Source organism: Triturus cristatus, chromosome 6 (assembly GCF_964204655.1).
Source record: "Triturus cristatus chromosome 6, aTriCri1.1, whole genome shotgun sequence".
Classification (NCBI taxonomy): Eukaryota; Metazoa; Chordata; class Amphibia; order Caudata; family Salamandridae; genus Triturus; species Triturus cristatus.
Window position 1 is genome coordinate 1,368,671,390 of NC_140589.1, and position 16,516 is coordinate 1,368,687,905.

At 48.6% G+C, this 16,516-nt stretch overlaps 1 protein-coding gene across 1 annotated transcript in view; it reads left to right on the top strand.

The window, feature by feature from the left end:
- The window catches only part of FANCL (FA complementation group L), a 433,780-nt gene that overhangs the window by 41,319 nt on the left and 375,945 nt on the right, over positions 1-16,516 (top strand). The window contains exon 2 of the mRNA XM_085612370.1: positions 11,052-11,110. Within this exon, the coding sequence (XP_085468496.1) occupies positions 11,052-11,110 (59 nt within the window). The remainder of the gene's footprint in view (positions 1-11,051; positions 11,111-16,516) is intronic.

A 16,516-nucleotide genomic window follows, 5' to 3' on the forward strand; every position in this document is an offset into this window, starting at 1 on the left:
CACATTGTAAAGCAAACGTTATTAGCGCCACCAGTTTCCACTGCCATGGTGTCAATCATCCAAAGATGGAAGGAACCGCTGAATCCACTTCAAGCATATCTGAACCAGTGCAAGATGCACCATATAGAATAACAGCCTCTTTTCTTGAATTCCTTAATTGTGGGCTATCTGGTGACATACCAAAGATAGCCATATAAATATTTAGTGGCACCTCAGAACAAAACACATTGTGAATTATCTTATCCACCAGCTTTCAATAGAAGTGCAGAGTAGAACAGTGTAAGCACATGTCCACATCCTTTTAACACGGGGAGACTTGTAATACCCCAGAGTTTACGTCAACTCTCCTTGCCAGGGTCCATATAACTTGTGAATGGTGTACAAGTGGGTGTGGGTTTGCTTTTATGTGGCACCACTGTATAGCAAATGCACAGATACTTACTAGTTCTATGCCAGGCTGATGTCTGGAAACCATGCCTTTCACTCCATCCAGGGAGGTATCCTCTTCTCTCAGATCATCAGGAAGCTTCCATTTTGTGCTGCCAGCACACCTCTAGTTCCGATGCTGTTGAGATGCTTCTGCATAACCTGGCGAGTGTCTGAATCTCTCTCCTCATCCATAGAAGATATCTAAACTACAAGACAAGCAGAAGATATTAATTGTCTGTACTCACTTGTATTTGGTTCCAGCCCAGCAGAGAGGATCTCTGCTTTTCTAGCAAGTCCCCATTAATATTGATTCCAGCTTGTGGGAATGGAGTACATAAGGCACCATTTAGCATTAAAGGTGTCCATGTAAAGTCGAAAAATGGTTGAAGATATGAATAGAACAGCAGCAAATACCTTCTACACAGCTCATGCCATGCATTCAGGTACTGGAGTAAGACTACGTTTTTGATTCCACCTACTAAACACAGGTGGAAAACTATATAAAAATCATTCTTTTGTAGGCTTCAAAGCTACAGATAAATTGTAGATATTAGTGCTTGACTCTAACCCAAACAGAGAAAAGGTTTGTCTCAGTTGCATTGCCCAACAATAAGACTGAATATTTGGAAATGTCAATCAGCCCGTAATCAAGGCTCATCTCACCTTTTCCCATGCTAACCGAGCTCCTTTCTGTTCCCAAATATGTTGAAATAAGTGAGACTGTATTTTCTGCAAAGTCGACTTTTAAGAAAATAGGTGGATTGCAGATTACTAATACTTAGAACGACTCACATTTTACTAATGTTAACCTGTCAAATAATTATTCGAAGCAGCCTACTCCAGTGAGGGAGTGAGTGAGTTTTCCTTTGATAGCCTTTATTACTCACTCTAAATTGAAGATCCCCTATTTGTTCAAGTTGAATGCCCAACATTTGAGAATAGGTGTACAGAGCAATCTTGTGTAGTAGTTAGAAGAAGAGTAAAACATCATAGACTTTCCCCCATTCACTCTATACCCTGACATACAGCCAAAATCATTGACTAAATTATGGCACGCTGAAAAGGACAGAAGGGTTCGGCATTTAAGTAAGAATAGCATCATCAAACAGCATGATTTTTCTGTTCCCTGCATTATAACAGAAAAGACAATCTTAACATTCTACCTTCTACATTTTGCAGGTGACTTAATTTATAGAACAACACGAGTTGGTGTTAAGGAGTACACCAGTCTAGTCCCTCTTTCTTTTTGCTACTTGTCTATCAAATCCTATTAATCGCTATTCTAGTGGAAGGGTAACAGAATAGCTGTGAAATGGTCTAGATAAATTTAGAATCCATCCCAAAAACCACAGTATGCACCAAAGAGATTACTATTCGATATAATCAAAGGCTTTAGCAGCATTAGTAGCCAGGATGGCTAATGGTAGCTGATACTTCTTTTGTCAACGCTACCAGATATCTCCCTGCTTTAAAACCCTTCTCATCATCATAAATCCCGCCCAGAAGAGTTGTATTTAGCCTGACCGAAAATGCATCTTCAAATAATTTTACACCTATACTAACAACTGTCCTAAGGCAGTAATTGTTACATCTAAGAGACTCTTAGTGGCTGGCCCCTAACCTGTGGGATTAGTTTCGTCTTGCGGAATAGAACTGAACAGTAACCAAATAGGGTCAAGCAATAACTGAGGACTGGATTTGTATAATATTCCAAATGGCTATCTGGGCCAGCTACTTTACCCAATTTTGCTGTCTTAATAGAGCTGTTCTGCTCCACTATTGTGACTGGACTATTGTCAACCTTAATTCTTGTTGAAAACAGACCAGAGACCACATCTCTATCTCTACCTTTTGTCAAGACCTATTTACTATACATTAATCGAAAAAAGGTAAGGAACACCATGCTTATCTAAATCAGTGCTACTAGGGTCACATGTTTGATTGCTCTTGTTACTCTTTTGGCTTGCCTTTTAAAGTTCCACCCCTCCAATGCCTAATTCCTTAGACGTCAAACACCTTCAGTCTCTGGCTGTTCAGCATGTCCATTTACTTTTAACAGGGACCATTTCTAACAAGGTATAAGAATTTCTCAAAAAGTGGTGTGTTATGCCTGCTTGATGGTACTTAGTAGGGCTTCAGCAATATCTAGTGTGTGAATGGTTTGCATTTTGTTGTTGTACATAATCCTAAAAATGTATCTTTGCATTCAACTATACATCAAAACGTAGGGGGCGCTAGAGGGCGCCGGACTGTCATGGCCGCACATCCGTGAGGCTCCCGCCCGCCGGGCGAGTTTATCAATTCATCAGCCCATCCTGCACCCTCGGAATCAAAATCTAATCAGCGCCGAGTGTTGGGCTGGGGCGGCGACGCGCCTGTGGCGAGTCCTGGGCCATTCTGCCGGGCACACACGGAGCAACAGCCGCCGCAACTTTCAGCGGAACCGACTGCGGAACCTGTGACGTGAGGCGGCTGGCGGAGGTGTGTACGCGAGGCCGCGGCTCACACGTGGGCGGAAGGCCGCGGGACGCTGTGACTGCGGAAAGGGGCGAAAGGAGATCGCGGCTCGAGACGATTGCCCTCCCGGAGTGCCGGTAAGGTGAAGGGGGGCTGGGGGGTCGTTGGGGTGGAGCTACCTGTGGCCCCGGCGTACAGGGACAGGTCGCTTTGGAGCGGGGGGGGTGCTGCAACTCCGGCACGAATATCGCCCTGAAACTCCGAACGGGCTGGGATCCTAGCCGCCGGGAGCCCCCCCCCCTCCTGGTCTCCCCCCTTCGCCCCCCGATCCCCAGCGGAGAGCTGCTTGCTGCCTGGACGGAGCCGCGCCGGGCCCGGAGCAGACCCCGCTGAGGGTGCGTTACTTCTTGGCACCGGCGGGGCCCCCTGGTGCTCGGCGAGGCCCACGAAGAGTGACGCTGCTGGCCCGCTTCCTCGCCGCACCAAGAGTCTAAAATGCTTGATGGACTGTGACCCTAACCCAAGCTACTCTCATCTGCTGCACCAGACTGTGTCGCCCCCCTTGAATAGTTGGGACCTCTACGAAGTGGGACTAGAGGGCCTGCAGTGGAGCACAAGGCTCTCACCTCGACACAGAACTCTACAGTGGAGGCCGTGGACGGGGGGACCCCTACCCCTCATGCCAATCCCTAACCCATACATCCGCTGACATCGAGCGGCACCGGGGGCACCCGCTGCATCCCATCGATCTCCACGGCGGGGTCGCGGGGACTCCGGAGAAGGGCTCTCATACAGGCGCACCTACAGGGCACGTCAGACTTACTAGCCTCTCACAATGGGGAAGTCAGACACTAAGCAGTCCCGGCTCCCATTTGACACCCCAAAGAAAAAAATCACGTGCCCCGCCGCCGGGAGACGGCGATACTGATGGTGGGGATACTGATGAAGTGGACTGGAAGGCGCTTCTCCTCAACATGCAAACCAGCCTAACCTCCATAGACTCCAAGATTGACGGCATGTCTCGTCGCCTCGACTCAGTGGTGCACAGACTTGATCAGCAAGAGGAGCGGGTCAAGGAGTCTGAACAGCGGATCTCAGGTCTGGAGGATGGGGCAACGGCCACTGGGGCCAAAGTATCGCAGATGGAGAGACTGCTTAAGGTGATCGCCGACAAGAACGAGGACTTAGAAGCGAGATCACGCCGCAATAATGTACGCCTTCTTGGATTGGCAGAATCCACCGCGGTGGGCAAAATGGAGCTCTTCATTGAAAAACTACTCGCTGACTTGTTTGGCGCTGATGCCTTCTCGCCACAGCTGGTGGTGGAGCGGGCTCATCGCACCTTGGGGCCTCGTCCGGTGCCGGGAGCCCCCCCACGGCCTGTACTTATTAGATTCCTGAACTATAGAGACCGCGATACCCTGCTTCGCCTCGCCCGGGAGAGGCAGCCAGTCCGGTTCGACAACACCACCCTCTCCTTCTTTCCAGATTTCACGCAATCGGTGCAGGAGGCGCGCCGTAAATTTGGACCGGTTAAAAAACGACTTATGCAAAGCGAAATCCAATACTCCATGCTGTACCCGGCCCGGCTTAGGGTGTTTCATCAAGGCAAGCCCCACATTTTTCAGGACCCCTCTCAGGTGGAACTCTTCCTAAAGGACCACAGGCGGGCCCGCGGTGCTGCTGAGTCCTCGTCAGGGGAGGCTGGCTCCCGCTCGCCCACTTCTGCTCTTGACTGATCGCATCTTCGCATCTCCTGTATTGGATCCTCGTAATGATGAAAATGTGCTCTGCTCCCGCCTGGGGTTTAGGCCCGGGCGCTCGACATAATGGCTACTTTCTGCTCTAGCCTGGACTTGGTAGGCTACAAACAGTTGTGCCTTAATTATCTCCTAGATTCTTGGATGTGCACTAGACCTATTTCTCGCTCTGGCACCCACCTCCCCCTCTCGTGTTTTCCGCAGGCTATTGTCGCTAGCGGACAGCGGGTGCAATATCGAGGGGAGTTGGAGGCAGGTCCGGAGCCCTTGTGTCCCCCAATTGGGTGTTCCCCAGTAGGATATGATTCGAAGTTGTGGGATTAAGTGGGGTGGGGAAGATGCCCGACGGGTTGGGGTTGTCGGAGTGGGAGGGCGGGGAGGATTTCAAGGGGTTGTTCTTGTTTGGTTTACAGTACATACTGATATTGGTACTTGGCATAGAGTTGATACAACATCCGACACCTTAACGGCACAGTGGCACCAAAGAGGGAACGATACAGTACGTCCCATGACTTGTTCTTCACCCATCGGCAGATATGAGTCACGTGGTGAACCTTGACATCGCTAGGGGGGGGCTGCTCTCCGTTATCACCTGGAATGTAAGAGGGTTGGGAGACCCAAGAAAGAAGAGACAAATACTGGGAGCCCTCGACAGATTGGGGGCCCAGGTCGCATTCTTACAGGAAACTCATATTGATCCCCGACGTGGGGGTTCCTTTGCCTCCCGATGGGCAGCGCACTCTGCCTTTGCTTCCTATTCGTCCTATGCGAGAGGTACTGCAATCCTGGTAAAAAGAGGCGTCCCATTTGTTCCCATTGGTGACGCTGTAGACCGGGAGGGAAGGTATTGCATGGCTTGGGGCAGGATGGGAGTGGAGACTATCACCTTTGCCTGCTCGTATGGCCCTAACTGTGACGACCCGAGCAGCTTCATAGCTCTCTGGAACAAGATCAGGGAAGTGGGCTCAACACATCTTATCTGGGGGGGAGATTTTAATGCTGTGCTTAATCCCGCGTTGGATAGATCCAACCCCTCTTCCCAACACTACACCACCACACACAAGTACCTACGGGACATTTGCGACGCTCAGGACATCGTAGACACCTGGCGCCACTTACATCCGACTCAGACGGAGGGCACACACTGGAATACCGCTCATGCCACATGGGCCAGACTGGATTACGTTTTAGTATCCAGAGGCTTGGCACCCTCACTAGTCACAGTCCAACACGTAGCGCGCACATTTTCGGACCACTCCCCGGTATTGGTTGAGCTCCGCTTACCAGATATAATGGGAAGGTCACCCTCCTGGCGACTTCAACCCAACATTTTACTAGACGAACTGTTCCGCTCTGAACTAGGTCAGGAGCTTGCCGACTTTCTTACTCACAACAAGGGTTCGGTGGAACGAGTTGCCACTCTCTGGGAAGCGCTGAAGGTCACAGTGCGAGGCATCTGCATCTCAAAGAGCTCAGGAGTACTGAGAACTTTGCGTGCCTCGCTGCGCACACTGGAAACTACACTGCACACGCTAGAAACCCGACCGGACTATGCCACCGACTCGGATACACAGGCACAATACAGAAAGGCCCTATCGGAATACACCTCTACCGCCGAGAGAGAGGTCAAATTCCGGGGTAAATATTTTAGGGCGAGGGCTTATGGTGAGGGCGAGCGGCCCGGGAAATTTCTGGCGGGAATGGTTCGGCCCCCACGGGGCTCAAATTTCGTTTTGGAACTGGAGAGAGAAGACGGGATGCTTCTGCGAGACTCGGACTCGCTTCTGGCTGCCTTCACTGCCCATTATTCTGCTCTTTACGCAACTACCAGGGTGGGTGCACTAGATATGGACGATTACTTGAAGGAGCTGACGCTGGGCTGGCTTTCGGACCGTCACCGGGAATTCTTAGCTGAACCCATTGGCCTAGACGAAATCAGGGATGCTATCAGACAGATGAAACCCGGGAAAGCACCTGGCCTGGACGGCCTGCCTATGGACTTCTACAAGGCATATGTGGATCTACTTGCGCCGGTGCTTCGGGAGGTTTATATGGAGGCTCATGAGTCCGGCACACTTCCCCCCTCTATGCAGGAAGCCCTAATCACCTCGCTTCTAAAACCCGGGAAACCGCCTCACTACTGTGACTCTTACAGGCCCCTTTTACTAATCAATTGTGATGCAAAAATCTTGGCCAAAGTGCTGGCCAATCGCCTGCAGCTAATACTGGGGGGCCTGGTACTGGCAGACCAAGCGGGATTTGTCCCAGGCAGAGCCACCTCCCACAACCTCCGGACCCTTTTCTCCATAGTGGATAATGTGGACCCTCAATTGCCTCTGGCAGCTGTCCTACTGGACGCCACCAAGGCGTTCGACTCCCTAGAGTGGGACTATCTCCACTGTATCCTGAGAAACATGGGGATGCCGATAGGCTTTACGCAATGGATCGGTGTCCTTTACCGCAGACCAGTGGCTCGGGTGGGGGTGAATGGTCGGATTTCTGAGGCCTTTGCTGTATCCCGGGGAACTCGTCAAGGGTGCCCCCTATCCCCATTATTGTTCGCCATAGCGATGGAACCGCTTGCCGCTCGTCTTCGACAGCATCACCGGGAAAGGGCTCTGCGCTGTCTTCAAAGGGAAGTGCTCATATCATTGTATGCGGACGACATCACGTTATACATCCGCGACCCTGCTGCTAATCTTAACCCTATCTTGAGGGAATTCATTCGTTTTGCCGGCCTGTCAGGTATACACATTAATTGGGGAAAGTCCACTATATTCCCGCTTACCGCGGCCGCCCAGCCATTTCCGCTAGATTACCCTCTGAGATGGTGTGAGGATGAGGTCCGATACCTGGGCATTCTACTCTCCCGCGATAGGACCGAACTGATGCGGATGAATTATGGTCGCACGTTTGAACATATCCAAACTTGCGTGACCAGATGGATCACGCTGCCCCTTTCTTTTGCAGGGCGGGCGTCTCTCATTAAAATGGTGATCCTTCCCAAGCTACTTTACCTCTTCCTAAACATCCCATATTACCCAGGCAGGTCCTTCTTCCGCCTTCTGCGCTCTGAGCTCATCCGACTGGTATGGGGAGGGAAGCGGCCGCGCCTGAGCTGGGACGTCTTGACCCGTCCATTCGCCCAGGGGGGCTTCGATTTACCGGAGCTCGAACTGTATTACTACAGCGCTCAGGCCCATTATGTTCACCATTGGATCCACCCCACTCCCTTTATGCCACATATAGCGGTGGAACACTGGCTAGTGGACCCTATTCCACTGGAGGGGGCCATCTTTAATGTGCCGGAGACTGGGGCTGCACACCACACCACAGTCTCCAGCTCGGCTCTCGCGTGGCGTAAGATCGCAAAAGAAGCCGGAATGACACTTCTGTATTCTCCTCTGTTGCCTCTGGCACATCATCCCCGGCTCCCCATTCTGCAGGAGCAAATATTTAAGAAATTTATGGCTAAATTTAACATCAAGACGTGGGGAGACCTGTACCATAACGGGCTATTTCGGTCTCAAACGCACATGCTAGCGGATCTCACACCCACTCCTATGGATACATTTATTTATACTCGTCTGCGTGGGGGGGTCCGATCGCTAACCGAGGGGTTCCCGGAGGAGCCACCCACTTTAGACCCTCTACATCAGCTGCTTAAGGCTGCCACTCCGGCACACGCGGTTTCTAATCTATATCACTCTATACGCGCGGTGTCTGACCCGGGAATCTGCAGGGCCCGCACTAGGTGGGAGGCTGACTTAGGGATACCCATAGAAGACGAACTTTGGAGTTATTGTTGTCTCCAGACCGCACAGATCTCCTCCAGTAGTCGATTTAGAGTTATCCACTATAAGTTCCTGCACCGTCTTTACTGTACTCCAGTTCATATGTGTAGGGTGGGCCTCCGAGGGGACGATCTCTGTTGGCGCTGCCGCACACCAGCGGCAGATTTTTTACACATGGCTTGGGGCTGTGGAGAAATAGCCGACTATTGGCAACAAATATATTCCGGCATTTCGGATATGATAGGAGTCTCACTTACACCATCTCCGATGCAGGCACTTCTGGGGTACACGAAAACCATTAAGAAACCAGTTCGTCGGTTTGCCACCATTGCTCTCCTCCTGGCGAAGAGGCTAATCGCCTGCAGATGGGGCAGGGGCAGGGCTCCCAAATACAAAGACTGGATCGACAACATGGTACATTGCCAAGATACGCTGCTCTGCTATGCTGAGCTGCTACCCACAGCGTCCAGACCGGTGGATATTTGGAGTCCCCTTACGACATATCTATTATCACACCCGCTGACATAGCACACCCTCACTTACCCGATTGCCCGAATACTATACCACTGATTCCGCTGGGTCACTCCATTTGGGGGGTGGGGGGTGGAAACTCTGTTGGATGGGGGAGGTCCTAGATCTCACTCTTGATCGGCAGGTCGGAGCATCCGTTGCTAACTGCTGATCCCTCTGGGGACTGGCATGCCCTCTTCCGGGGTACTGAAAGATGATGAGGCTGTAGCCATCCCGAATGTCACCATAGACCACGAAACAGGTGCCACTGTGACCATGATCCACTGTATGCCCCAGGTGTGACTCGTGCAGTCACTACACTATATAGTTTCTACCTATGCACAAATTGTAATGGTTTATTAGGTTTAATGATACATACAAATCGCGTGACGTAAAGTATGTTGCAGCCCTACTGAACATCATACTGTGGCATTACTGCTCCCTGTAACGCTGCCGGCCCCTGAAGGGGTTGTAGGCGGACAGCTGTGTACTTAACCATCATTCAATTCGTATATTACGCTGCCGGCCAGTTGCTGGTTGTAGGCACAGGAGCTGTGTACTGCTTATTTCCGACTTAATAAAGGTTTTTTGAAAACTTAAAAAAAAACAAACAAAAAAAAAAAACTATACATCGAAACGTACCCAATTTTTGACGCAACAACCTCTGTTCAGTAGTCTTTGCACAAACCCAAGTGAATGGAAAAAATCTTTCTACCTGGATTGTTTTTGTTTGAGGGCCTTTTTCAGATATTTCAGATGGGAAGCTCAGGAAATTAGCCAAGATGTTCCTAGGTTTGACTTGCTTTGGATTAAACCTAAATGTATCCCTGTGAACATGCTGGATCTGAATCTCCAAATCAATAATGTTGCCCTCCTTAAGAATCTATTTCTTAATAAGGTGAACCATGTAATCTATTATATATTGCCCCCTCACCAAGGATTTGGGTATGTTTGAAAAGTGCAGATTACTCCTAAACGACTTGCTCTCCAAATTTTCCCATGTTTCATGTAATCGTTTGCTAGACCTCTGTACTTCACTAATTGTATAGGTATTATTAGTGGATTTCTCCTGCCTTGAAACTAACTCGGTTTCTAATACTACAGCGCTAGAAGTAAAATTGGCCAGTTTTCAGAAAGCTTATCACTTGATAACTAAATCTGGTCTTTATATATTTCAAACACTAATGTAATGTTTCTCATAATATCCTTCTTCATCGCTCCAACGTCGTGCCATTGAAGGTACTATCTCAATTCCTTTCCTGTTTGACCCTCTTTCGTCTATAGCATCTCTCTAAATTGCAGGCTGTTTCATGCTCTTTGTGTTGAGAGCCACTCTCTCCGTACCCTCCTCATTAGTCTCTTTAATACATTCTGTACTTGAGCAGAAAAAGGAGTTTGACCAAGCATCCGATTATGATGCCCTTTGGCTAGCTATTGCAGTGTTTGCACTGTTAAAACTTGTATTGTAATGAGTGTGTTTTTATCTCTAATAACTGGGCTTACAAGTTTCCCAAGATACATTTTAGAATTGATGGTACCTGGCACCAGTAAGTGATTCAGCACAGTATAATCCCACCTTGGACATGGGTCGTTTCTAGAACAACAGCCATAGATAGTTCTTCAGCCTACTTGAGGAGTTAGAGGGTGACTGAGTTTTGTGGTCTGCAGACAAAAGCTGGGACACTGTTGGAGACACCTCTGGATTCGTGAGTTTGACCTCTAGCTAATTCCTGGCTTCCTCATGGCAAGAACTTTAGAGACCTCATATGGTACTGTCCTCTGACCTGCCACTGGACAAGCTGCTTAAGTCGCTGCATAGGGTGGTGTTCAGTCATGTTTCTGATTGTCCGTTACTCTCTCAACTACTCTTCACTTCATACCATCCACCTGTCTGCAATTAAAAATAAAAGGTAGTTTTAGAATATGGGATAGTTTGGAAGTTATTTCCACTTTAAAGACAACACTAACCTATAGCCGTTTGTAGTTTTATAATACTATTTATGCATCTTCTTTATTCCTGCTCATTGTGCATATAAATAAATGTCTTTATGACTACAAAAAGATGCTTTCTGAACAAACCTATATTTTACATTTTTTATAGGAAAAAGACTTCCGTTTGAGAATACTGTTACCTTCAGATTATCAGTTGAAAAATTCACGGTAAGTACTACCAGTCCTTTTTTCCCCTTGTCTTTGTTGCATTTGTTACTTTTAAAAGTACTTGCATTGGGAAATAAACCTATGAATGTCAATTATAAGGACCACCTAGAACTGGATCTGCAGCCTGGAATTTAAATCCCGACTTCTGTGACCCAAGCTTTATGCTCAAAATGTAGACATCTGACGCTGGATTTTCTGTGTCATGGGTTTGATGTTTTGTCAAGTGCTGCTTATACCTGGTGTTGTCTTGGCATGCTTTCCAGGGCTGGACTTGTTGTTAGTAGTCTGCTTCATCTGTGAGAATTCTTCATGCAAGGAATTTAACAGATGGCCAAGTTGGTCCAGGTAGAAACTAGTTCTGGCCTTTATGAATGTAACTTGCCTCTGCCTTAGTGATACATGTTTGTGTATCCTTTAAACTGTGAAGTTCTTGTCGCTCACTTATATCGGTGATTGTGCCATGGTCTTCGATATTGTGTACTATAAATGAAGAGGCCTGGCTGTAGCTATGTCGAGTTTGTTCCATATTTTATTTCTATAAGTATCCGGCATTTCACCAGAATTTCTTACCAATATTTAATGTGTGGTGTGAGTAATAGTCTGCTAGATAGGATTATTTTCTGTTTTATTTTACAGAAGCATATTTTAATAATAAATATGATAGCATTCAAGCAGGTGACTTCCATATGACATTTATAATACAGAAAAGTAAACATTTCGGGTTTGTGAACATCAGCCCCTAACTTTACATCCGACTGTGCCGCGTGCTGTATAGTAATCCATGTAACATACCCATCAAGCCAATTCACACATAGCGTAGTCCTTTGTATCATCACTCTCCCCACACAATGTGTTCTCAGAAGGTTCCCACATCAGTGGTTCGTGGTGAAGGGGGTTCCAATATGAGACCCCTGAAGTCTGCCCAACGTTTCCAGATTTTGGAGTGTTTTTGCAGGCAGCCCCGTGCTTTATAAAAATAGGCTGTTCCTGACCAATACACCAATCAAGGCCTGCCTTCCACGCTCCCAGTTTAGGCGGGGCCGAGTCCTTCCATGCCCTAGCTATATCTCTTTTAGCATGGGTAATGCCCAAGAATAGCAAGTGTCTTTTATAGATGTTTCCCTCTATTTCTTCAGTGACCTGCAATAAGGCAAGCTTAGGAGACAGGGGTATTTCCCACCCAAGCACCTCTGATAGGCAGTTCGTGACCCTCCTCCAAAATCTACTAAGTGCAGCGCATTCCCAGATGGTATGTATAAACGTGCCTTCCGTGCTGCCACATCGTAGACACGCAGGCGAATCTATCAGCCCAGCCCTCCACAACCTATATCTGGTAAAATAAGTATGGTCTAAATATTTAAGCTGGATAAGTCTGAGGCGAGAGGTTATTGCGGCGCCCATCGGGGATTCTAGGGCCTCCGTCCAGTCATCACTATCAAGGGGACCAAGGTCTGTCTGCCATTTTTCCCAGAGTGAATCTAAGGTTGTGGAGAGATTTGTCACCAGAGTTCGGTATATCTTTGCATTCTTATGGTCCCCACCAAGTCGCCCATAGATACCTTTGGCTCTATCGCATTGAACTCCGGGAGAGATTCCAAACACGCAACATACGGGGTTGTGGGAATGCCGTAGTTGCAGGTATTTGTAGAATTGAGTATGCGGCATAGCAAATTCCTTTCTGAGCTCCTGGAAGGACCTCATGGTGGTGCCTCGCATCACATCTCCCAACGTAGGAATGCCTATGGCGTCCCAGTGTCTAAACCCGATAAGTTCGACACCTGCGGCATAAGGCCGCTCTGCCAGAGGGGCGTCTCCCTCGTCAGCCGTCTCCACCATCCCATCCTGCGCATCGATTCCTTCCATACTCCGATTTTTATATTTTTTGGTTTGTATGGATCTGAAGAATCTAAATATCCTAGTTAATTCTGTGCTATGCGTTTTTGCTGACAGTGACTCTGTTGCCAACTTTCCAGTGGTGGCTGCTTGTGAACAGAAGTGGTGGGGCAGCGGCAGTGTATGGGGGGAGAAATAATAAAAGATCACTCACCTGCCGGCTGCCGCCTCTCCTCCATCCTCTTCTATTCCTGACTCCCAGCAGCACACGGGCTCCCAGACTCCCCTAAACCAATCACATCGCTGCTGTCATACTGGTAATAGCGTTACTAGCATGACAGCATTGTCGTGATTGGTCTGAGTGGCCTGGTTTGCCTCTCAAACAGTGCCTGGGAGTGTAGGACCGTTCTCCGGGTAGAGAAATACTAAGTTTGCATGTCGGTTTCGCCGTCCTAAAATGGCCGGCTAAACCGTCGTGCGCACTTATGGTGCCCACCCCTCCTCTTCCCTGCATGACGAAAGCCCAGCCCCACCCTAAACTGGGTCAGTACTGAAAAAATAAAATGCTAATAACATTGTATTATCATTTTATTTTTCCTTTTTGCCCTGCTCAGAGAGTAGTGGGGCGACGGTCCTCCTCCTTAACGGAGGAGCTGCTGCTGCAACTTTCCGTTGGTCTACCTCCCTTCATAGGTGAAAAGAGGTGGCACTCTGCAGGGGGTGTGGAGGTTTATATCAGTCATGGTCTTATCGTGATCTTAAAACACATTTATAGGGTTGTGTTTGCTCTAATTCCTGTTCCTCTTTGATGAAGTTTTCCTCACTTCATTTGTCTCGCTCATGCAACAATTTCTATCTTTTAAAGAATTACTTTACGTGAAGTCTCTTTCCATAGCAGCGTTTGAGGCATGCGTCTCTTGTCCCACTGCATTTCTCTTTCAGGCTACGCCACACTGCCACAACCGTAGCTGTCGCCGGTCTCGTAATCTGACTCAGTCTCCCAGTGTACAGTGCGTGGACATAGCTTGGAGTGACCATACCCCATCTGTCCATTCGGAAGGCCGGATCCTCCCAGGATGTGAATGCCCAGTAGTTTACCACGCTGACCTGTGCCGTCTCATAGTATCTTTTGACATTTGAGAGCCCAATGCCCCCCTCAAACTTGGAGCGCTGTAGGACCCTCATTGTGATTCAGAGTTGGCCCCCTGCCCAGAGTAGTGTTCTCACTAGGGCGTCCACCTGGGCAAAAAAAGGTATTCGGGACCCTGTCTGGGCTATTTTGTAGGACATAAAGCAGCCGGGGAAGAGCAATCATTTTGAATATTGCTGCTTTGCCCATTAGCGATACCGGCAGCGTCCTCCAGTGTTTCACGTTCCAGTCCCTTAATCAGCCAGCCAAGGTTTTCATAGTGGGATGCAGCCTCCTTAATAATCCAAATGTCCAGATACCTGAACTTATGCGGTTCCAACTGCAAGTCTCTCTCCTGCGCCCATCCCTCCATGGTGAACAAAAGGGATTTCTCCCAGTTAATCATGAAGCCTGAAAATGCACTGAAAACCCCGAAGACGTTCCTTAATCGGACGAGTGATTGTTCCGTCTTGGTCAAGAATAGCAGGATATCCGCTCCACCCAGCCCGAGTTTCCAGTCCACCACCAGATCTGGGCATCTACTCTCATTACCTCCACCAAGTGTTCCACCGATAATGCTAATAACATTGGTGAGAGAGTGAAGCCTTGCCTGGTTCCTCTCTCGATAGAAATCTCTCTTAAAAGGCAGCCGTTGAGTTTCAATCTAGCTTGCAGCAGTGTATACAGCAGCCTAGTCCACCTGAAATATCGGGGCACAAACAACATACTCGCTAGTATTGCGAATCTGAAGGACCACTCCACCGAATCAAAAGCCCCAAGTGAGATGATGGCCCATGGCTCCTCCCTCCCACCTATCTGGGCTGTGTTGTTTTATAGGCGCCTCCGGTTCAGACTTGTTGAGCGGTATGGCATGAACCTGGTTTGGTCTGGGTATATCCGGTCTGTTACAACTGCGTAGTCTACTTGCCAACTCCTTAAATAACATTTTTGTGTCTGGATTAAGCAGAGATATTGGTCTATACAAGTGGCACCTATCTTGGGGTTTCTTCGCCTTGAAGATAAGAACAGCAGTCGCTGTCCGCACGTCTGTAGGTAGTTTTTCCGGTGCGGAACGCCTCTAGATATAACGAGAGCAGCGGACCAGCCACCCTTGTGAACATTTTTAAAAAAAATCTGCATATAGCCCGTTTGGGCCTGGTGCCTTCTCAGACTGCATCTGTGTAAGAGCCAGAGCAACCTCCGCCACAGTCAATTCGGCCTCCAATGCCCATCGCTGGTCCAGGCTCAGGGGCCTCACGGGGAAGTCTTGCATGAAGTCCCCTACTTCTTCCTCCGATACAGTCACCTTTGCTTCATAGAACGTGGTCATTTATTCTACAAACGCCTCAGCTATCTGTCTGCTCCCTCGTACAGTCGCTCCTGTTTCCAATCTAAGCTCTTGGTTATAAATCTCTTCCCTTTCCCTGCAGTCAATGATGGAAGCAGTTTCCTCGCTTTATCCCCGGCTTTATAAATGCGTTTTTCCTTGGTGAGGTAGGTGGTCTTCACCTTATGGCCTGCCACTTCACTGTATTCTTTACGTACTCGTATGAAGCCTTACAGTTTCCCCACTGTTGGTTTCTCTTCCGGTTTGGTGCTCATCCTATCTAGATGTGTATTTAGTACTAAGTTAAAACCCCAACTATGAAAATAAAGGCCTTCGGCTCCTCCGTCAGTAAATGTCCCAGCTTTGTCTAGAGTCCAGGCGGGGCATATACATTAATCAGTATGACACTCTCTCCAATTCCTCCAGCCTAGCAGTGTAGCATCCAATGTTGTCCGAGACACATGGAATGGCAGTGTTTTCTTGACTAGGAGTGCCACCCCTCTGAATGCAGAAGTTTAGTGTGCAGAACAGGCTACTCTGCGTCTTCCTTTCCTCATGTAACTGTGTTGATTGTCCACTAAGTGGGTTTCTTGGAGGAATATTCTATCTGCGCAGTCCCTATTGAGCGTCTTAAAGATGAGGCCCGCTTCACTTTGTTCCCAAGGCCATTGAAGTTCCATGTCAACAGTGTCGGGTTCGGCTTCTGTGCAATGGGATCTGCTGCCTTGTCTTCTCACACACCCACCCCATGCCCGTTCAGGTGTGTCTAGTCGCTATGACCCAGGTTTGGTGCCTGTGTGTGTCTTGAACTTTCCCCTGAATAGCCCTCCACTCTACCTTTTAGTGTTGTGATCTTAACACTGCCCCCCCCACCCACCCACCTCTCGATGCTTGGAATGTGTGTAGCCAAAACTGATGTACCATTTAAACTTTATGCACTTTTCATGCAAGGGTGTGGGCTCCGGGCGTGAAGGCCACAGTGCCTAATGTTTCTGAGTATTTCTTACTCCAATTCTCTGTTTCGTACCCACCAAGCCCTTAATCCACTCTTGTGTGGCCCCCAGAGCACACCATCCATGCCTTTTGGGTGTGCATTGTATCCGGAAAGCCTCCGAGC